The 23,662-nt window shown below is 35.8% G+C and overlaps 3 protein-coding genes across 3 annotated transcripts; 2 read left to right on the forward strand and 1 right to left on the reverse strand.

The window, feature by feature from the left end:
• Positions 1 to 39: 39 nt before the first annotated feature.
• Positions 40 to 17,881, forward strand: LOC123309535. Its single transcript, XM_044892697.1, has 4 exons — positions 40 to 258; positions 8,997 to 9,439; positions 11,314 to 12,804; positions 17,551 to 17,881. The coding sequence occupies exons 1-4, from the start codon at positions 229 to 231 to the stop codon at positions 17,675 to 17,677; spliced, it is 2,091 nt and encodes a 696-aa protein (XP_044748632.1). The 5' UTR covers positions 40 to 228; the 3' UTR covers positions 17,678 to 17,881.
• A 631-nt stretch (positions 17,882 to 18,512) lies between these two features.
• Positions 18,513 to 19,850, reverse strand: LOC123309479 (nucleoporin Nup37). Its single transcript, XM_044892623.1, has 5 exons — positions 19,586 to 19,850; positions 19,343 to 19,522; positions 19,145 to 19,289; positions 18,860 to 19,076; positions 18,513 to 18,792 (listed from the first exon to the last, which is right to left on the reverse strand). Exons 1-5 carry the CDS (start codon positions 19,766 to 19,768, stop codon positions 18,543 to 18,545), a joined length of 975 nt encoding a protein of 324 aa, XP_044748558.1. The 5' UTR covers positions 19,769 to 19,850; the 3' UTR covers positions 18,513 to 18,542.
• A 66-nt stretch (positions 19,851 to 19,916) lies between these two features.
• On the forward strand, positions 19,917 to 23,135 carry LOC123309891 (TBC1 domain family member 23). Its single transcript, XM_044893192.1, has 5 exons — positions 19,917 to 20,083; positions 20,148 to 20,256; positions 20,372 to 21,386; positions 21,452 to 21,912; positions 22,666 to 23,135. The coding sequence occupies exons 1-5, from the start codon at positions 20,052 to 20,054 to the stop codon at positions 23,062 to 23,064; spliced, it is 2,016 nt and encodes a 671-aa protein (XP_044749127.1). The 5' UTR covers positions 19,917 to 20,051; the 3' UTR covers positions 23,065 to 23,135.
• The last annotated feature ends 527 nt before the right edge of the window (positions 23,136 to 23,662 follow it).

Below are 23,662 nucleotides of genomic sequence, written 5' to 3' on the forward strand. Positions count from 1 at the left end.
TGAGAATGAAAGCAGCAGTCAAGAACATAATCGGATGAAACTCAAAGTGGGTCAGTGAGGTGGAAAGTGGTCTTGCTCGATCTTCATGGTATCTCCAGTTCATTCAGTGATAAGTTCTTGAGGTGCGCGATTCGGTTATACCGGGTGATCGATCTGTCGAGTGGATAAGTGAAAATACCCTAACTGAACATTTTTATGGGATACTGAAGACGAAAAGGATTGGAACTGATGATAACTAATAAGATGATATCATTCAAGGTATTGAAAGGAGAAATTCCCATTTCATTATAGGAATTGAGGAATGAAAAACAAAACTTTCACTCTCTATACAGTCTTTTCAAACGTTTTCGGAAGCCTATAGCCCAAACCACCAGTATTATCAATGATTTTCCGAAAAATTTGCAGTAGAAAAATTATTTGAGACGTTAATTTAATATTTGAATCATGAATTTATAATTCCTAATGCATTTATGATTGGGAATTATAATTCACAATAAACGGACATTCATTTACTTTGATTTTTTATTGGTTTTCTCTAGCAATATCTGGAACATAAGAGAAATGAAACCCACAAAATGGTTCAATAATACCTAAGTAACACCTCCCAAATTATGCTTCAATGGGCAATAATCTTCTTTGCAAGATTTCCCATATATTAATTAATTAAATTGATGTTAAGTACATACCTTAAAATTGTTGAGTTAAAAAAAAACAAAACGCCAGATGAACTGGAAAAACTGTTCTCGAAACACAGACTGCTGAATTTCAGCTTATTTTCAATTTCTTCCTAAACTAATCATAGATAAACACTTAGAACATAGATACATGGAATGGAAATAAACATTTCAAAGACTGGAGTTGAGATAGATTCATTTTTAGCATTGAATGTCCATTCCATGTATCTATATGTTCTAAGGATAAACAAAACTAATGCTGACAAGTGAACAAACCTTCAGAACGTCATCATTTATCGGAAATATTAGGAAAATATAATACATTTTTCTTCTAGAGAGTATATATCATAGAGTTAATCTATGGTATATATCCGGTAACCGAGTACCTAGAATGACTTCAATATGAATTTTCAAGTCCCCATTCAAAATAGAAGAATAATCAGCTAGTGCAATATGGATTTCCTTCCTCCACACTCTCATGTTGAATGATTCAATAATTGTCTAGGGATAAAAATTATATTCATTGTTTTTCGCGACAAACAAATATCGAAAACGTTAAATCTATTCCCAATGGCCATACGAAGATGTATTTATGATATGTGCAAATATGGAATCTGTTTTATCTAAGCTTCAATATGGAAATCCTTAAATGGAAAACTAGAAATCTGTGGCAACTTGATTCATCGAACTCTAACAGCCATGACTTCGACAAGAAGAGGCAATTGTACTGCCATCGGGAATGAATCCAGTTGTAAAGATTGCCCAATTTTCTACCGATTTTATAATTTTTATAGTACCATCAATCAGGACAACGGGGATTCATAATACGATTCACAAACGTATTGAATTTTTTCATTCTCGTTTCGAATAGCTTGCTTTGATAATTGACGATGAGTGCGAAAGTCATTCTTCCCATAAATAGGATAGTTGAAGTTGAAGACTGTTTTGAGGAATCTGTGACTTGAATAATTCATTCCTTTTTCTGAATAGGTTCATTGTGAAGATTCAAAAAAAGGAGTTTCTAGCTTCAGATATCGATATTGAAGTAAAGTTTTCCGCAAATTGTGCAGGTAATTGTCAGTGGTAAAAAACAGAGCACAGAAAAATAGTTAGATGAATCTATAACATACTTTCTTTTCCTTATATGAGGAAGCTTCAATTATCAAATTCAAGTTTTACAGTTTATTTATGTTTTGTTTTATGGTTGATATAGAGGCTGGGCAAAATTCGTTGTCTACTGAGTGGATCTCGAGAACTATAAGAGCTAAAAAAAACGGATAACACAAAGAATGGTGAAAACCGTGGTCTCCTACGATTCTTCGTTTTTGAGTTATTAGCCTAAAATGAGATTAAAACGATTTCGAAAAGTTCTCATAATTTTTTTGTCTTACAGATCTGAATCTTGAACCTTCTTAGGCACTTTTATACGTAGAATCTACTGACAAGATTTGTTCCAATTCGAAAATAACAAATTCAATAAAAGTTTGCATTTAAAAAAACGAAAGTTCGCCTGATTACTCTAAATGAAAGAATATTTTGAGCTCGTCAGTGGATTCTACGTGAAAAAGTGCCAATAAAGGTTCAAGTTTCAGATCTGTGACTTCAAAGCCAAAAAAGTTATGAGAACTTTTCAAAATCGTCAAAATCTCATTTTTTGCTAATAACTCAAAAGCGAATAATCTTAGGAGACTACGGTTTTCACCATTTTTTGTCATCCGTTTTCTTCTAGCTCTTATAGTTCTCGAGATCCCCTCAGTAGACAACAAATTTTGCCCATCCTGTACAAGCAGTTTATCACAATTTGAATAGGTTTGATCCCTGTTTTTCGTGGGATAAAGCTTATTGCAATTTAGTTGTTCAATTTCCGGAATATTTCGTGAATGGATGAAACATCTCTTCAATTCATCAAAGACATATAATATGCATAAATTAAAATTATAATGAAAATTTCCTAGCTGGTGCAAAGAAAAAGAAGCACTCACTATTTGAATATGATAAGGAATCTTCGAATTTTTTAAGAGTTTGTTTTACTTTCGTGTGATACAATCCTCATAAAATTTCACTCAGTTTCAGTTAAAATGGAACGTTTTATTCATAAAAACACAGAGATTTTGCGAAATTAAAACGCACTTATTGTTCCTAGGACCAAGCAAGCAGAAATTCGTGTTTTCAGACAAGTAAAGTAAAACAGGGTTAAATTAAAAGATAAAGAAGGCTTTTCATATCACTTTCCGACCTGCATTTTAGAAAATTTCAAAACTGTTTTGGCCATATGAAAGGTTCTTTCTGCACTTTCGCAAATCGATATTCAAAAAGTGTTCACTTGTTGAAACGATGATGATTTTCATCATACCTATACCGTCCACAATATAAATGTATCATGAAAGTGAAAATGATGGATGAGTGCTGAATACCAATTTTAAGGTTACTTGATTTGTTCGTGAATAACTTATTATTCGGTTTGTCTGAAATTGTATCGAAAATAATTTTCGAAGTTTTCAACAGTCAAATAGTTGATAATTAAATAAAACAGTCCACGCTTCTCAACAAGTCACGAGATTGATTTTTCCAAAAACTTTTCCTTCATTTTCTGCTTACATAGCGATATAATTCGATGAAGTATTCCTTTGATTACTTATTCGCATAAATTACCATTTTCCATGCCAATTAGAGAAAGTACGACTTATATGCACAAAAAAGTGCGAGATATTGAATCAATGATGATTTAGTTTGATTCAAGAATTGTAAGAGGCACTCATTATTTGCGTTCAAGATGCATACTGACATTTATTAGTTCTATAACTGTCTATTTTCCCCTGTGGAAATAAATTTTTCGCAAAATTCATGAGGCTGAAGATGCAATCATTCATGCGGATATCAACAATAGATGTATCTTTTTCGACAAGGTGAATCATCATCGATCTTAATCAGGAAGGCTTAACTATGAATCAATTACGGTTATCAAGATTTCAACCACTATAATTTCATATAATTCACGTATATTCAATTTTCAACGATTCATTATTGTACCTACATGGCCTAGAAATCAGGTCGTTTTTTATCCTTCATTTGATAATTATTATGCAATTGCTTGCTGCCCTGCCTGTGAGGAAAATCAACTGTATAAGAAGATTGAACTGAATTTGAGCTTTTTATAGGGCTTTTTTCCCGAAGGAGTGCGATATATAACCCCTTGATTTTGAATAGGAATGAGGGGTGTTGCGATACCTCATGTTGAAGATTCTATCGGGTACTATCTGATCCTGATATTTCTAGCCCTTAATTTATTGGCTTGGCAAACAATTTCCTCTTGTGGTTTGCGTTCTAAAACAACTTCACTTTCAGTTATGCATAGATCGAGCTATAAAAACCTTTTCAAGTTTAAAGAGAGCAACCAATTCAAGTATTTCGATATTTGCTCCAATTCAAGATGATGGCGAGAGGATATACTAATATATGTCCGATTTGGAAATCGTTTCGGCTATAAGGTTTCATCTTCACATCATCAGGATATCATTAAAATGATTAATTTTTTTTTCAATTCAATTGGCAGAAATTCAACAGATTTGTCGTGTGAGAATTCTGTCCCAGTTATGCTGTATGTTCACAGGCGTTGGAAGAAAGTTTTTCACCATTCGCAGATGGTTCAGGAGTCAATAAGTTCACGTTATCGCCTACTTTCACCCATTTAATTTCTTGTATAGTGTTCCCGACGACTCTTTGAAATAATTATCTGGAGAAATTGGTTGAATGTATCGGTCTGACGGATTATTCAATAAGTGGTGTAATTAGGTATAACTATTTGTTCGTAATTTTTAAGCGGGTCGGTAAGTTATCATTTCCATTCAGAGGATCTATGGGTGATTGGAGGTTCTCACGTGTTTAACCTTTTCTTCCTTTCAGATTATTGATTTGAGAACCTAATGGTACTTAAAGCTATTAGAAAGAGCTAAAGAATAGAGCTCTCGGATGGCACAAAAATCAGTTTATTCGTTTCTGGAATTTGACAATGAAAGTCTCCACTCAGGAGTGTGTAGGTACATGGTCCGGTCCATTACGAGGATATATTGAGAAATTCTTAGCCTTCTATAGAACCAAACAAAATTTCAATGTCAAAATATTTTATTACTCAACATATTCTCGTCTTAATTGGATGCATTTATTACAGCGAACCTGCAACGTCTCTAGACCTTAAAAAAAAAAATGTTTCTTCTTGCTCTGCAAACCAAACCTCCACAGCTTTTATGACCTCCTCGCTGGAAGAAACTTTACGACCTTTTAAACTTTTTTTCAGTTGAGGAAAGAGAAGATAGTCGGATGGAGCCAAATCTGTTGAGTAGGGGGAGTTTTCTAGGAATTCAAACCCTGAATCACGAATTTTTTGCATGGCAACATGAGATTTGTGTGCAGGGGCGTTGTCCTGCAAAAACAATTCACCTTTGGATAGCTTTCAGCGTCTTTTCTCTTTAATTTCCTCCCGTAGAGTGGTCAGTAATGTCGAATTCTAATATCCGGTTACTGTTCTACCCTTATCTAAAAAATCGATCATGATTACTCCATGGCAATCCCAGAAAACTGAAGCGAGAACTTTTCCAGCAGATTTTTGGACACAAAACTTCTTTCCATCGATTGTTGCTTTGTTTCTGGATCGTAAAAATGTACCCAAGTCTCATCCGTAGTAACAATTCGGTTCAAGAAGTCTACATCGTTTTCAAATCGAGCACAGATCGAACGCGATGCCTCTACCCTTGCGCGCTTTTGGTCAACATTAAAACATTTGGGGATTTTGCAGCAATTTGCAGCAAAATTGCGGTTTGATAAAATCATGTTATGAACTGCATCGATATTTTCGGGGACTGACACAGAAACTGGCCTTCCCGATCGGTCATCATCTTCAATGGAAAATTTACCTCTTTAGAAGCTTGCAGTCCAATTTTTCACGATCGCATACGAAGGACATTGATCACCAAGGGTTTTAAGCACATCTTCGTAAATCTTCTTATCTCTTAACCCCTTTAAATACAGGTACTTGATGAAGGCTCGATACTCCAACTTTTCGATTTTCACAATTTCGGTGGAGATCTTCTTTCTTTTAATTCATTGCGTAACTCTGGTTTACTTTTTTGACTTCAAACTTCACACTGACACTTCTAATGAGTTATTGTTCGTTTCTATGGTAACGCAAAATTTTTTTTTATGCATGGACCTGGTCTATAGGCTAACTAGATATCAATACATCCTCGTACACAGAATATCGAAAAAACCTGAAAACGATAGAGAAAATGTTATGTTGAGATTTTCGGGAACATTCTATAGTCTAGAAAAATAAAAATAGTTATAAAATAGTACTTAGATATAAATGGTATCATGAAGTACTTGAAAAGAAACGAGAAAATGGTGTGCGGTTACATGAATAGAGAAACTAGGAAGTTCGCAGATTTAGTTTATAGCGTAAGATTATTTCCATTCTTCCTTATTCGAGATGATACATCAAGGATTGAAAAATTCCATTTCTCAATAATTCTTCACTCCATATACGTAACTGTTTGATGAAATACAGGATATCTACTTTCACTATAAAGATCAGTAAATGTTTTCTAATTGCTGGAAACTTCAGATGTGTGGTATGTGCAGAAAAATTGAATGCCAATACTTATTCCTTCGATATACGGAATTTAAAGGAGCTATTGTTGACTGCTTCTTTGCGGAGAGAAAACAAGCTGGTGCTAGACTTATGTTGGTAAAGAATAGGAGCAGAATATTCTGATCATAAATGGTATAAATATATAAATTTATTCATTTCTCAAACGGCATTTTTTTGTATAAAGTGATATTATTATTATATAATAATATCTTGAAAAAACAATCCATGTGACTTGATGAGAATATGTTAAGCATAATGAGAGTATATAATAAGTTACAAGTACCTATAGTATATCCAAATCCAAGAGGCCAGCGGTAAACATTACAGCATGTAGTGATCACGCGTCAAGAACGTGATAACGCAGAGGTGTACTAATAAATTGAATTCCGAGAGCGTTATATTTTAAAACTTTTTGAGTGTTCCAGTTCCGGTGAAAAATATGTATGCTTATCTACGAGTCTCAGTAATGAACAATTAATCTAAAGTTCTCACTTTAATAAATACTATGTATATAAATGTGTAACAATATTTTTTTTGTGAAAGTGACTACCCCGTAGTATCGTCAGAAGATGCAGAACTTTCCTCTAAGTTGACGATGACTGTTGTTATATCATCCATAATATTATCCAGTTTCCACATGTCTACCTCAACTTTTTGTTTGACATGTTTCACGCACTTTCTCCATCTTTCGGAAGTAACCCGTGAGAGAGCCTCTTGAAAAAGATTTTGGACGTCAGCCATTTTAAATGTGGTGTTTTTATTTGACACAAAATTCTTGACATCGGCCCAAATCAATTCAATAGGGTTCAGTTCGCAGTGGTAGGGCGGTAATCTAAGTACAGTAATATTTTGGGCCTTTGCGGTTTCATCCACGATGTATTTTTCAAAGTTTTCTTTGTTCTGCCTGACTATCTGCAACTATTGCGCTTTTATGAGGTCAGGGGTGAAATCAATATTTTTCTCCCTCAACCATTGTTGGATATCACTCTTTCTGAATTGTGAATTAGGAATTTTTTCCATTTTCCTTGAATTGTAAGGAGCATTATATACTACTATAGAATTTTCCTCCAATTTAGGAAGTATACCCTCGACCACTTTTCGAAGGACTGACCATCCATTTCTTCATGGTAGTCACCAGTTTTTTTGGATTGGAAAGTCCAGAGTCCTCCAGTTAAAAAACCAGTGTCACTGCCAATATGACACACTATAATTCTTTGCCCTTTTCCACCTAAAAGGTACTTACATCAAGTTTCACAAAACTTTGATTGCTCGATCAACGATTTGGCATTCGATTTCCCGAAGGAAATCATTGAAACTTTCATATTTCCGAATATATTGGAGGAGTAGCAGTTGAGAATCATCAAATGGGGGTGTATAGATAATTATTTGGTGCAAGAATGATATTCAGAATGCTTATGACCAACTTATCGACTGAAAACTAATTGACGTTCATCCGTCAATCGATCGTTGATTCTCTGATCAAGCTTTATGAAACCGAGGGTTAAACTCAAAATTCAAGATCTACCCAGACGGATTTTTAATCCAGTAGATAATCTAGCAAGTAGCGCTTGCCGAGAAGATGTAACTGTTTTATCGGTCCACACTTTGGATTTAGTATGACCGGCATTTACCCAAGTAAATCTTCCTGTTTTCATCACGGAAGGTCCTAATTTTCGTGAGATAGTTTCTTCTCCAACATTTAATGTCGTCACGGTTCATTAAAAAACTGTTGCGTTTGCGACGTCCATATTTGAAATTAAGTTTTTTCAATATTATAGAGAAGGTACTCTTCTTAAAATTTGGCAGGTTCGAGTCTTCATTAACTATTTTTAATACTTTCTCTATAGTCGGGTGTTCATTTCTGAAGAAAAACTCGTGAACTTTTCGCCGTATTACATTTTTATCGAAATCTGATAAGGACTCCCATTTGGTGGTCCGATTTTGATTTGTTGCCGGCTGTGATAGAACACCGGAATTTATGTATTCGGAAATAATTCTCCTAACACTTCGAGCTCCAATGCCAAGTCTCTCAGCAACTCGGAGTTCTACGTCCTTTAAACACATTCCCGCATTTTGAATAATCTCAATTTTATAAGTATTCAAAATCATATCTTTTATCTCGGCACTGAAGTGTCGTTTCAGACGTCTCTTTTTTGGAGGACTTAAGTCAACACGCGATTCCTCAGCAGTATCAGTACTTGACATTACCTTAAATGCTTGTAACTTGAATAACTTGCTACAACTATAAACCAATTTACGAAAGAAAAAGCAATGAATGATCTCTGCAGTTCTGCACAACAATTCGCATACAATCAATGAATCAAACGTAATGCGGTTCTGCATTACTCCCACCTGCAAACATGGCGTTCCTGAAGCTTTGACCAATAAGAGGAGTACCTTAAATAATATCACGCGTTAGTCAGTTTGTTTACGCTGGCCTCTCGGATTTGGATAGACTATAAGTCGAGAACTATTTTCCAACTTTGAGAACTGAAACAAAATATATAATCCATCTGGAAAATGATTGAAAAAAATCAGGCACTCCAGTGGGAATTTCACTATAGTGTATAGAAAAGCAGGTTTTTGTCTGAAATTCATTCCTATCAAGCTGATGGAACCTCAATAAAAAGAAAGAACCACCAAAGTTAATTCTCATAAAAAATTCAACCATTTTGCAGGTGCTGCAATTGCTGCTCTTCCTTGCTTCGGCTTCTGCTGACGGCATACAACCATCCATAGCCCGAACCGAACTGAAGGTGTCCCGCAGTTTGAACCCTGAGGACACCCAAACTCTCAACGTAAGAACGAGGGAGGGAACCATAGCTCAACTCATCGTCAAGAAGAGGGATGGCAAAACACAGTACGCAAATTCTCAAAATCTGCAGAATAATCTGGTATCCGATGCTGGTCATTCCTCGGGTTCCGGTAAACCACCGGCAATTGGAAAACTGCATCCCGTTTCTGGGACTTACAACAATTGGATACCCGTCAGAGATGTGTATTTTCAACCGAAGATAATCACGTTAGAGACTATTGCTCTGGTTAGGAATGCTTCTGATGGCGACTTTGCTGGGGGAAGAAGAGGAAATAACAATTTGGGAAATGTTATAGATAGTGACAGGTGAATATTCAATTATTTTCTTTTTACAATCTGTTATTTTTACAATTAGATATTTTCAATCCATATAAAATCTCAATTTGAAAATTTAACTCAATACAAACAAGTACCTACCTTCTTTTCATTGGTCACTCTAGGTTAGTTACTGCCTAGGTCTCTCAACTACACTGCTCAACAATTGATAGGAATCATTGACTTTCCATCAAAATTTTGTTTGCCCAGAGAGCGATTTGTCACTGTAAATTCACTGTCACTCTTGCTTTCCTGAATATATTAAAGGAGTGGCAATGCAGAATCATTCAATGGACATAATAAAAACCAAAAATTGATGCAAATATACGAATACTTATTCCTGTAATATAAGAAGGAAACAGTGTTTCTAACGCACTTCAAGATGTGAATTCCAATTACGAATTCTAAGGTCCAAACTTCTTCAGAAAGCTAGGCAGACATCTCCAAATATTTGAGCCAGCTAAAGCTGTTTCGAAGGCACGTTGAGTTGCCTATTTAGTGACCTTGAACAGAAAAATCTCAAAAAGGACCAATTTTGCTCATTTAGACCATATAATTCCTCATGGCAATGTACAGAGTGGGGGGTGGGCAAAATTCGTTGTCTACCTACTGAAGGGATCTTGAGAACTATAGCAGCTAGAAGATAACGGATGGCACATTCTCTAGCTCTTTTTTCCTGACTAAACCAGCCTATCATTTCTCGATTTTGAGTTGTAAACAAAAAGTGATCTCGAAAAGTTCTCATAACTTTTTTGTTTTCTGAGTTACAGATCTGAAATTTGATTCTTCTTAGGCACTTTTACACGTAGAATCTACTGACAAAAGATTTTTTTCAATTCAAAAATAACAAATTCAATGAAAGTTTGCATTTAAGAAAACGAAAATTCGCCTAATGATTCGAAATGAAAAAATATCCTGAGCTCGTCAGTGGATTCTACGTAAAAAGGGCCTGTAGAAGGTTCAAGTTTCAGATCTGTGACTTCAAAGACAAAAAAGTTATGAGAACTTTTCGAAATCGTCAAATTTTTTTTTTGCTAATAACTCAAAAACTAAGAATGGTAGGAGGCAACTGTTTTCACCATTCTTTGTTTCTCTGAAAAAGAGTTCGAGAATGCGTCATCCGTTTTCTTCTAGCTTCTATAATTCTCGAGATCCTCTCAGTAGACAACGACCCCTGTACAGGGTGGGCAAAATTCGATGGGATTCAATGGCAGCTCTTTAACTGTAAGAGCTAGATGGGTAATGGACAAAACCGCATCCCTTTATCTTCTTTTTTCAAAGTTATCGGTGAAAACTCTTTTTTCTTGAGTCTCTATTCCGGAAAGTTTCAGTGATATCGAAAAATAAATGTAACACTCTAGAAACACTTTTTCGTGTAGAATGCATTGGCGCAATCAAAGATTTTTTTCAGTCCACCACTTTATTGATATGTAATTTTCAATTTTTTATGTTTTTTTGCGCTAGAACTGGCAGTGTCCAAACTTAAATTGAATATCTTCGTTTGTAGCAGAGCAGTAGAAATCACCTCCTTTGATTTCTGTTCGTTTTAACATGGAACAACTTATTTTTGTCTCTTTTACATCACTAGAAAACAGAAGTGTTAAACTCCAGTTCTGTTTAACCCTATTAAGTTTTCACACTTTGCTTACAACTCATAGATTGAGGAGCGGTAGTTTATGAGTGATACTGCAACAAAAAAACTGTGCCAAAATTATTGAAATCATTAATTTGGATTGAGAGGCGTAGATACCACATACCTATAGATATTTTTTGGGGAAGAAATTCTTCAAGTTTCTCTAGAATTTTAAACTCAGATTATGAAAGAATTCAAACAGCTCAATTTTAAATATACACTTTCCTTGCAGGATCCCCAACATCCCTAAACCGGTCACCATCTTCTCCGAAGACGTCTATTTCAAGAACCCGAAAAAAAAATCCCGATCCGTGATACACATCGACAACGATGGTATACCGGTCATCCATGGTGTTCGCGTTCCGGACGATGAATCTGACAAGAAAACCTGGAGAAACGCCCGCGTCATAAACGGAGAACTGGTTCCTTACGAAGCTGGATATAAACCACCAGCAGCCGTACCAATCGGCGAACTGGTTTACGCCAGCCAGGCCCACAAACCAACCAGGGAAGAGACCAAAAGTTCCGGACCCTACACCAGAGAGGATAACTTCAAGCCTGTGGATTACGGGAAAGGCACCCTTGGTCCTTTCACCATCAAGGACAACCTGGATTATTCGAATACTCGGTACAAAGCTGAACCGTTCCGTTACCAATCTACCAACAACTTTGGACCCTTCTCCAGACCAGGCATAAACTCGGATGACTCGGCCAAACTATACGATTTTATCAAGGAAATCAACAGGAATGAAGCGGAGAAAGACTACTCCAACCGAAGATACAGGTCCTACCAAAACGAGCCCCAGATCCAACGTAGGATGTTGCAGTACCCTGGCCACAACTCCTACCCAACCTCCCAGCTGTACACCCCGAGCACCAAACTGAGCCCCGTAACCTTCACCGAAGGGGTCAGAGCTCCTGTCCTCCAGTACGCCCATCCAGAACTGGGAGTACAACCCGCCAAACCCACAGCGGAGGAAGAGAACACCCTCAAAGATTCCTACACCAACCAGAACGTGTTCTCAGACAGCGGAAGGCAGCAATACCACGACAACAGCGTTAACTACTTCAAAAAAGACGTCATGAACTACCCTTACAACACCTTATACGTGAAACCCAAACCAGAGCAATCCCTCTGGATAAGAATAGCCGAAACTGTCAAAGATAACGTCCAAACTGGATTTGAGAGGGTGCAAAGGTTCACGAAGCCAGTCTTCGAACCTCTGATGGAAGCCACGCACAAGATCTCTCACAATCTGGGTTTGGTGGGACCCCCGCAAGCTCAGCAGAAGGTTGGTTTCGTAGGGCCCGTACAAACTTCCATCTTTCTCCCTGCTCTTGGACTGGTGGCTGGTGGGGCTGCCTTGGGGTTGGGCGCTGCAGCTATGGGGCGATTCCTGAGTCCGGAGCAGATGAGGGCTCTGAGGGACCAACAGAATGAGGAGCAGATTAAGGCTTTCGATCCGAGTAACGACATTTTTCTGATAATGGAGGAATCGATCAGGAACGATCACCACAGGAGGTACAAACGGAATCTTCAGGAAGAAGTTTACATGCAGAATTTGGTGGGTGTAAATGAGAATTCGCATCTTATTGGGCTGTCGGATCCTCAGTATTGGTCTGATACCCCGTGCGCTAAAAAATTGTTTTGTGAAGTGATGTTGTTGCAGAGTGAAGACGATGTTGTGCTTATGGAGAAGAAGATGGATATGCTGATGTTGAGGTAAGTTACTTTCATCTTCTTCCTTAACAAATTTAGGCTCTTTTTCTTCGTTGACTACCGCTCATTATTTCCAATAATAGGTAACATTTGGATTCAAAAACATCCTCTTTGACATCTTCTAAATTTGCGTTTTGAGACTGCATACAGGGTAAAAGACAAAGACCATATGCCTTATAAGTGTATGCGAAACTAGCATTAATTTAGTGTGGCAATATGAAGTTACTTTTCTTATTTCTTCTATTCGACATTTGAGAAGAGACAAATTCAAGCTCATAAGGTTTTTTAAAATTTAAAGCACACCTCAATTTCATCATGAAATGGGATATTATATAGTTCAAAGCAGGGTGTAATCGGCTTATTAGTGAAACCCATAAATGATCACTGATCAGGAGAGTGCATTATCGCTAAAGCATCTGAATGGGATCACTGTTTATCTAAGTTGGCATCTCAATCAGGAAATAATCATCTCCAAAACCATTGGGCATCCCCCGCGATGTCTAGATGCAGTTCACCGACCCTATCGCTTGCAGTTTGTGATCACCGGATCAAATGAGCTTTCTCCGGCACACATTCTTTCGTCTTTCAGCCGTGACACTGACTCTGACGATGATCTTGTCTTAGCTACAACGTGAGCGCCGGTGATTCCACCAAGAACGCGAGATTACTTTCTATTTTACCTCGTTATTCATTCATTGGAAGCAATTAAGGCTTACATACTGATGATGCATCAGTGCCGCGGCAATTTTGGTCGATTCCAACTTTTTTCTTATTTATTTGGTTTCACAGATACTCCTGATGGGTTTCTAATACCTAAATCTGATAAAAAATCATTCCTATAGCACATCCCATTCCGCCAGTGGCGTAAAATTTGGAAGAAATTAAATAACCACATAACCCTCTCGTACGACACTGGAAGTAGCCAGAAACATAATTTATTTGGGTCAATAGCAAAGCCATATCTCCTGCTAAATTCAGGACAATGGGTTTTCCAGAGATGTTTGAGCCAAGACAAATATTCCCTATTCTTAAAGATCACAAAAATGCGAATTTGCCTTTAACAATTAAATTTCAAGAAACTATTTACTATTGGGGCCATGTTGTACGTTTCTCTAATTTTGATGAAAAACTTCTACAACCCAACAAGACAACCGAATTTTCATTAGAGTTTCCATCAAAAACTTCCTTATTTCAATTTGGAATCCATCGAATTATGATTGTACCTATTCCTAAAGACCAATTAAAAATGCCCCATCAACCATATGCCTACAATTGGCTATTTTCTAGACTTCGAGAGTGAAAACGTATTCCTTTCCATAAAGAAACGCTTTTTGTGACATTTTCTCCGCCACTGGTGTCCACATGCAGTGACTACAACAAGAGACACCTACTACTACAGGTTTCAATTTCATGTTCCTTGAACTTCACGCTCAAGTTGAGACAATCATTATCGGGCACGTTACATTTCACACTTTCATTCTCATTCTCCCATTCATTAGGATCATTAGAGTGGACAAAAATCCAGATAATTGAATAAACCTCGCTGTGTCGCTGATTATATTATGGCTTTCTCCAATTTTGAACAGAAAATCATCGAAGGTATAAATTATCAGCGGTTACCACAAAATAGAAGCTTGTGGAAGTTACAGGAAAAGATATAGGAATTAATGAACTCATGCTTTTTTACATTTCTTGTGAGTGAGTGATAGAAAGTAATCCAGATGTTTTATTGTATGTTGTAACAATGTAATAAACGAACTACAAAAAGAATATCGAAAATTATTATTGAATGCATGGACAGAATAGTGATCTATATATTTATTTACCTCCCCTCAAGAATGAGGTTGATATTTTTCAGAAAAATTTCAAACATTCAATTTTTAGTTTGCCCTTCATCGAAGCAACCATTTCGAAATTCAAATTCCAAAAGTATGAGATCACTGCTGAAATATAATGCTCATAATTCATTTGTTCAGCTTTTCTTTCTTACATCATTCAAATATTTGAACGAGATATTGAAATTCGAAAATACAGGATGTTTTTTGAGTTCCGAAAAATATCTTTTTCTACAATCGTGCGCGTTCAACCTTTTTCCCGCACGCATTCCAAGTTGCAAAGAGGTCACTTTCCCAAAACGTGCGGGAAAAACGCCTGCTATTTCTTTCCCGCACGCATTTGCGTGCGGGAATGGATTAGCAGGGGTTTTTCCCGCACGCAAATCTTATAGAATAAATTAAATTCTATCATGTTTCTATGCATAGAACGTCAACGATGAGAAACCCATAGTAATGACATGCAGAATTACGTGTGTCATTATATATGAATTAATCAAATGAGATATGATCTGTATCGTGCAACTGATATATTTATATATTTCAAGCGCTTGTAGAAAAAATATTGTTCCTAACTCTTGCGTAAAGTGTCTTGCCCGCACTCAACTGCTTACCCGAACTCTGCTTCGCATCGTTCGGGCAACGGCAGTTTCGTGCGGGCAAGTATCACTTTCCGCACTTGATAGGAAAATAACTATTCCTTTTTGCTTCTATTTTCAATAAAAATTCCGTTAATTTCTAAGTATACCTTTGTAGGCTTGGGCTTAGAGCAGGTCAATTAACCACTCTGGGAAATGGGAATAGGAAATACCCTCTCACAAATCTTTCAATTTCAATTCTCGCAATCTGCTCTCTCATATGCATTAGCTAGCATGAAATTGTCTGTGATGGACGGGGATAATCTTGCAATATATATATGGTTTTTCTAAAACCCTTGTATTTTTCACAAAAAATTAGCTATTGTAATGATACATAAAAGAAAAGATATTGTTGAGAAAAGATTTGTTTTAATAATAAAATGAAAAATTACAAAGTGGAGCAACTAGGACACTGCAAAGGATGGTTTTGAAGTTAGAGTAAAACACACTAATCTCTAGAGATCACATAAATTTCCCCATAATTCGAAAAAATTAATCAAATCGCACTTAATAACAAATTTATTGATGAAAAATCCTCATCATTTTTTTGAGTGGACAGATTACCTTGCGCACCTGTATTATTTTGGTGTTCGATTCCAAAGATATATATCATCGGAAATAATAAACCCGAATTAAAAATCGCTCAATCATCTACCAAATTTCACACTTTCAGACGATGAAATCACCGCAGAGTAAACAACACATTCTTGGATAAGAAAATTCATAATCCGAAATATTTATCCTGGAGAAAGTGAGCTTACATTCCGATTGTGAGTTAGTGTAAATGACCGGCACAGTAAAGAGCTTCAAGAATTTTAACTACTACCGATGTATAAAAGAGTACCTGTCTGACGGTCCATGAGAAATCGCCACTTTCTCATCACATAAAACCACCTGTTAATATCACGACCGACAATGGTCAAATATTGCAATGTCAAGTACTGTAAGTTGTACAGTGAAAGAAACAATGGTTTCACCTCGGGCTATGGTATAAAATGCGACATTATGTTTAGGATTTGGAAAGCGATCGTGGAACAGAACAATGCTGTGTCATTTTTCACAGGTGCTTTAGAATTTAGAATGCACACTACTAAGATTATTGGAGGTGCATTGGCCAAAAGGCTGGGTACACTGATAAATTGACTCAGTATAATATATACCTAGATCAGGAAGACCAAAAGGCTTTATTTTCAAGCCTTCTACTCCCACAGCAGCCAGTGACATTCCTAGCTAGCCTAGACATATCTATACAGCCATTGACAACACAACACAAGTGTCGCCCAAAAAGGCTCTCAGAACGCGAAGGGTGGACTAAACCATCATGATGTATGAGACGAGAATAGTTGAGACACTGGTGTGGGTAGGTGGTAAAATCAAGTTACCTCTGTTGAAGCCATTCGCGAAAAACTTCCAGGAGGAGTAATTTCTCCCATTTCCACTATATAGCAGTGGAGGAGCTTGGCTTGGTTTCGAATAATCGTAATAGTTAGAGGAAAATTCAAGAGTGTCTTATATGCGATTTAATGCAGAAGGATCTCATAATCATGTCTCTAATTGTTCAATTGAAACTGCAGGGAAATGGGATATTTTCTCATTCACTTTTACCTACTTCAATAAATTATAACGCTTAGTTCAACTGATTAAAATAGCCAGCTCATTATCAGGTGGAGGAACATCCTGATCGGTGTATATATTAAAAAATTCCTTATTACGTTTCCTCATATAATCAAGGTTGCTTACTAATCTCCCAAAGAATGTGCATATTTTCCTTTATACCTGCACATATGAGCAGCGTGGACACTTTGGAGTTATGTATTATAGACGGAAACAGACTTTCACCTTTTATGAACTTTCACTAGCAGACTGCTTGGGACCTCGTATCAAACGGTTGATGCAATTATATTTTATTTATAATGAGTATATCTTTTCACAATATACCTATTAAGACAGATTCCAAAATTTAGAATTCTTGAGTTACATTCGAAATATTTAAAATTTAGATACTCATTTTTCCTTTTCTAATAATAACAGAAAAGTCTCGCCGAATGTAAACTCTTGGATCTCTATGGAAGAGGCTCCCTTTATAATACAATATTAAACCTTAAACCCACCTTAGATTTCTTAAACTCATTTTCGAACATGTTTGGAATAATTTATTGGTTGTTGATACATTGCAAACAGACCCTATTTTTCGCTAACATCACAGCGGTTCATCCCAATTCAAATTGAGATTCATTACCATTAATAATGAATTTAACGAATATATTGTTTTATTTCAGGGTACATCCAGAAATTCAAGAAATGGTTTCGGTGCATTTACAAGATGTCATGGATGCTATCAAATCAAAGGAGTGCACCAGATTTCAATGCAGGAGAAGACTGCCTTTACCCAATCGATTCATATAATGATTGTGTGAATATTTGTGGCAAACGCTTTATAAAACACAGAAGGTTTCTTTCCTCATTATGATGTAGGAAAAATAAAGTGAACCTTTGACTTCTACCAAAAAAATATTGAATGATGTGGGTGTCTCTGCATTCGAAGATTGTATATATGACTTATAATTTATTTACATAATTTTGTTGTATAAGTATATATATTACCGAATATTCTGATTCATTTCGAGAATAAGTACAATTTATCTAAGTCCAGAAGAATATATAGAAATTATTGACCTGCAATAACACTCGTCTTTCGCTTGTTAGTTTTTTTTTATGATTTCACATTGTGAATTTCAAATCATTTGAGGGAATTTCAATCTATCAAGCTTCTTCTACTTTCTTGTTGTACATAGATCTTAAAAATTATGTTATGAAGATTCGCATTCATTCTCTAATCTCTATTGTTTCTACAATGGGATGTTAATTATAAATACAAGGTGTCCCAGAATCAATGGTTAATAATTCACCAGCGTATTTTACGATCAAAAATATTGCGTAAATTTCAAATGATTTGTTTTTGAGAAATGTTACTAAATTGAGCTATAGCCTTTCAGAGGTTTGATCCTCATGATGAATTTTATAACATGGTGGCAAATTATAATTATTATAACCCTGGGACATCCTGTGTAATTCAAAAGTTCAGTGTTTCAAGGAAAAACAAGACAATGTCCTTTGAGGTACTCTTTGTATATAGCTTGTAACTTATTGTTTTCATGTACCTTTAAATTTATATAAGAAAGTCTATTATATATATTGAAAAATTAGAGAACAAATAAAAACATTAAAAAAAACACAAATATATAAAAAAAGAAAAATTTATTTATTCAACCTACAATGTGTTAACTTTCCAGATACAAAATTTACTATCATCACCTACACAAATCAATGGATATTTATAATGCCAACAAAAATTCGTTGGTAAATTTAAGAAAGTTGAAAATTTCAGTTCCAGCATTCTTGTTTTAAACACCTTCAGAGTACCTTCTAGGGGATTTAATGCTGCAATTAAATCTCCTTGGGGACTGAACTTCAGGTGTCCTCCAGCTTCTGTGAATACCAATGAAGAAATTGTTGGTGTACTGAAAATGATTTTTTTTTTATTTTTAAATTCCTTATTGAGTTTTGGAAAATCGAAAATGTACTAACCTTGGGGTTGTTATGTCCCAAAGAGATAATTCTCCTAATTGTAAAGATGCAATATCTTGGTTTCTAGATGGGGACCAATGACAAGCTGACAATAACTTTCCAGAATCGAAAGATAAAATTGGTTTCAAAGTTTCAGTATTATATAATCTTATTACACCCACTTTATCAGCAACCAGTAGCTTTGACGGATCGTCTTTATGCCACTGAACAGCTACCCCTAAAAATTTGATGAAGGGGCGTGTAACAGCATGAATGATTTCAATGGAAAATGTAAAGCCAACATACCAGCAAAATTTAAATGAAGTGCTGTACATTCATAAGTTTCCAAGTCCCAAATTCTCAGAGAGTTATCATCACCAACAGAAGCTAAATATTTGTCATCTAAATCATACTTCAGATCATTGATATAACTTGTATGGCCATTCAGAATCTATAAGCATTGTTATTAAAGATTTCTATCTCATACAAGTACAAAAAACATACCTTACAAAAACTCTCATTTTCCAAATCAGACTTAATAACTCTGATCTTAAAATCACTTCCAGCTGCGCAAAAGGATACTGAATTAGGAACAGCGCTCAAATTTGTTTCTGGCGATATACTTAACCCAGTACATCGACATGGAAAAGGGAACTCAGAAATTATTTCTAAATGAACGTTACCCTAAAAATTCGTTTCAATTAGTAAGACTTTGGAATCCAGATATGAAAATATCCTAATTATTACAGAGAATTTGAAATATCCTAGTAATATTTTATTTCCAAAGCCAATGAGTACTACATCTTGAGATCTTTCAAATTGAGATAGTTCGATACAAGTAATTTGCCCATGTTCGGAGAGATCTTTTATGTAAAGAGGTTTCGCATAAGTTTTTTTGAGATTATCAACAATATCTAATGAGATTTCCATAATCAAATTTGCCAAATTGAATCTGCTTTTGAACTGAAATTTGCAGGCGGCAAAAGCAAGGTTATGTTTGGAAAAATAAGGTTATGTTTATTTTGAATGTTCATAGAATTTTAGAACATAAAATTCACCATTTCATTTGACATATTTGTTTTGTTGTCAATAACAGCTGATGACACGTTGTTCATTGGTTATTGTTATTTAACAAGAAGAAAAAATGTGTAAATAAATGAGCTAAACAAATGATTCCAATATATCTTGTAAGTAATTTACAATAAATTTCATAATGGCAGGTGTACTTGATGATGATAGTGATTGGTAAGTAGAATTTAAACCATCTCCCAATACTTAGTTGACCCAAAAATTCAATTCATTATTTCAGGGTAACTGATCTGGAAAATGCTTTACTCGAAGAATGTACTGCTACAGATGTTTATTGCATTTGCAAGGGAAAACCGCTTCCAGAAGGAATGCGGTCAGAGGTTTGGCAGGTGGGAAGATTTGTTAATGTATTGTTTCAGTATAAACAAGTAGAAAGTATTTCTAAAAACTACATTGTCATCGAAATCAAATCAAAAACAAAGCTTTTTTCTTGTAATATTGCAGATTTGTTTGGATGTTCGTGACAAGGGTAACCAACTGGACAACTTTAACGAAATATTTGACTTACCGAACCAGCATGAACTTAGAGAAGACTGCACTAAATTTGTTTCGAAACTTGATAATGATGGGGAAGAACAAATCTCAATTGTATCTGATCTCGAATCCATCATAACTTTTTATTGCAAGAGCAGAAACCTCACCTATTCTAGAAACAATGGATGGATCGAATTGCTCCTTCCTCTCCTAACATTAAAAATTCCAATCTGCACAGTTTATAACTTATTCGAGGCCATAAGAGATAACTTCATCCCACAAAGTTATCAAGCTGAAGGAAATGCATTCCACATCTTACGCTTATTGCTGTTGTATCATGATCCCGAGTTATGTTCATTCTTAGATACTAAACGTATTACACCTGATAAATATTGCGTGACATGGTTCCAATCATTGTTTGCAGCAACGTGTAACATGCAAGTAATCATAAATATGTGGGATTATTATTTTCAACAGTCGGATCCATTTTTAATTTTTTTCCTATCTCTCATCATGGTGATAAACGCGAGGGAACAGATTATGTCGTTGAAGGATGAATCTACTAGTGTGATTATCGAAACTTTGGCCAATATGCCGTCTGCACTTGAGGCCGATGATGTGGGCGATTTCTGTTCTCTAGCACAGTATTATGCAGTTAAAACACCGACATCGTTTCGTAATGATCTTATACAAAATATCTACAGTGGTAAAGCGGAGGATAATGTATCGGTATCCCAAGCTCTCTGTCTTCCAGTATCGGTGAGAGAACTAGTCCAAAATGTAGCGCAAGGGGCAGGAAATATGGATACCGTTAGATTTTTCCTAGTTGATTGTCGTCCTGTGGAACAATACAATGCAGGTCATCTTCCTACTGCTTTTCATCTTGATTGTAACTTAATGTTGCAAGAACCAAGTGCTTTTGCTACAGCTGTTCAAGGATTATTGTCGGCGCAGAAGCAAGCTTTGGAACATGGATCTAATGCAGGTATTTAAAACTAAATCTGATATGTTGATTACGTAATACTATGTAATGATCATTACTTTTTTCAGGCGGTGAACACTTGTGCTTTTTGGGATCTGGCAGAAACGAGGAAGATCAATATACACACATGGTTGTTGCTTCTTTCCTTCAGAAACACACGCAGTATGTCTCGTTATTGACTGGCGGCTATATAGCGCTCCACAATTACTTCAACAATAACCCTTCACAATTTTTACTGGATCACAATCCTAAGTTGTGCATAGTTTGTGCCCCGGTCTATAATTTGAACATGACCGATAAGAATTCCAAATCCGGCCATAGTTCCGATATATTCGGGAAAATTTCAGCAGTGATGAAGTCCAAGTCCGCCGAAGTCAAGGAGAAATTGATCGATTATATAGTGAATCCGAATAACAGTCCAGTCCAGGAGAGACACGTGTCTAGTAGTGATAAAATTGGGAAAAGATATAGAAATGTTGCACCTGTCTTCAGTATTGATGATGATCACGATTACATCACTGGAGGGGAGGTGAGCATTTTCGTCAGAAAATAGGCTGTGATAACTTGTGCTTTTTTTTAATTTGAATGTGCTATATAACAAATTTGTATTTTTTTTTCTTGTAACAGCTTTATCTCGTTTTTAAACTCAATCTCATGAATATTTTTAACAATTCACTTAATTGACTACCTTTTTTCATTGTTTCTGTCACTAACCCTTATTATACACTGCTCAAAAATTGAAGTGGATATTCAAGGGAAAACTTACTTTTGCACTCATTTTTTTATGTTTGTTTATTTCTCTGTATTGTTGTTCTAAAGCAGCCTTGCTTACTGTTGTCAGTAAGATTAACTGTATCTAGACATCTTACTTCAATTTTTAGCAGTTCATTCATTATAATACATTTTTCTTTTGAAAGTCTTTCTTTCCTTAGTTTTTTATTTTTTATCCTTTCTTTTTATTCTTTTTTCGATTTTTTTAAATTTTTCATCAATTTGAAACACTTTAATTTGTTTTGAAAAATATCTGATTTGAATGAGTACGTGATATGGGCTGTAAATATGCTTTTTTGTATGTTATGAGAATGTGTTGCTTGATTGTATCCAAATTTAAAATACTTTTGATTTGAAGGAAAAAATGTATGTTCTACTAACAAATTGCACCCCTGCAGATCACGAAAACAACGAATAAACATTTAAATAATTCATCAACAATGGGAATAACACCGTTTCAGCTTCTCCATAATATGAATTGCACGTTTTGGAAACTTATTCTAATTTCCAGAACCCCAAAGAAGAAGAAGAAACGAGAGAACTAGTCCAGATTCAACAGTGGTTGAAGAACCCCTCGATCGTGGAACATTTTCCATGCGAAGAGGTCAAACTAAACGGGTTTATGTATAAGAGTCATCTCATCATCACGACTTCAGACTTAGTAGTATTACGTGAAGTACAGGATCAAAAGGGGGTGGCTGAAGTCATAGTCAAGAGGCCACTGTCTGCCATCGTTAAGATAACGGCTAAGAAGAGACATCCGGAATTGATAACCTTCAAGTATGGCATTCCCGACGGTGAGAACCTGATCATTTCTGACATGGACAGATTTTTGATTCCTAACGCCGATAAAGCTACCAAGGTTGTGTCCGAGCAAATCTTGAATCAGCTGAAGAATAGAGAATGTTAAAGTTTTAAATATTATGTGTTTATTTATATTGTAGATATTTTCATATAGTAAAGTAAGAAAGTATAACTGTTGGTGGTGACTTTTATGTACTTTTTACCTTTTAACTTTCCCCTTGCTATATATTCAAAATGAAACACTGGAGCACATTTCATAGCGTTTTGTGATAAGTTTGAAGCGCTTCAAAAACGGGTCATTTGCTCATAATTGAAATAAAAAATTACAGCATTTTAGTTTCTTGCCAGGAAGTTGTTTTACTTCGGAAAGCGGAAAATCGCCTTTTCTAAATGACTAAAGGCCAAGGGGGCCAACAGATTACTCTGACGTGACGTGGGCCCACGTCATAATGCGCATGATTCAAAAATATAACATAGGATTTTGCGCGGATGCGCTATGTTGTAGAATCATGCGCATTATGACGTGGGCCCACGTCACGTCAGAGTAATCTCACAGCCAGACGGCTGTGGTAATCTATAGGCACCTTCACGCGTATTATCTATTAGGCAATTTCGGTGATATGTGGAGGAAATTTCATGTACGGGAACACTACTTTCATGTAAGTGTATAAGGATTTTTCAGGATGATTTTTTTATTGAAATAA

Source organism: Coccinella septempunctata, chromosome 3 (genome assembly GCF_907165205.1).
Source record: "Coccinella septempunctata chromosome 3, icCocSept1.1, whole genome shotgun sequence".
NCBI classification, from domain to species: Eukaryota; Metazoa; Arthropoda; class Insecta; order Coleoptera; family Coccinellidae; genus Coccinella; species Coccinella septempunctata.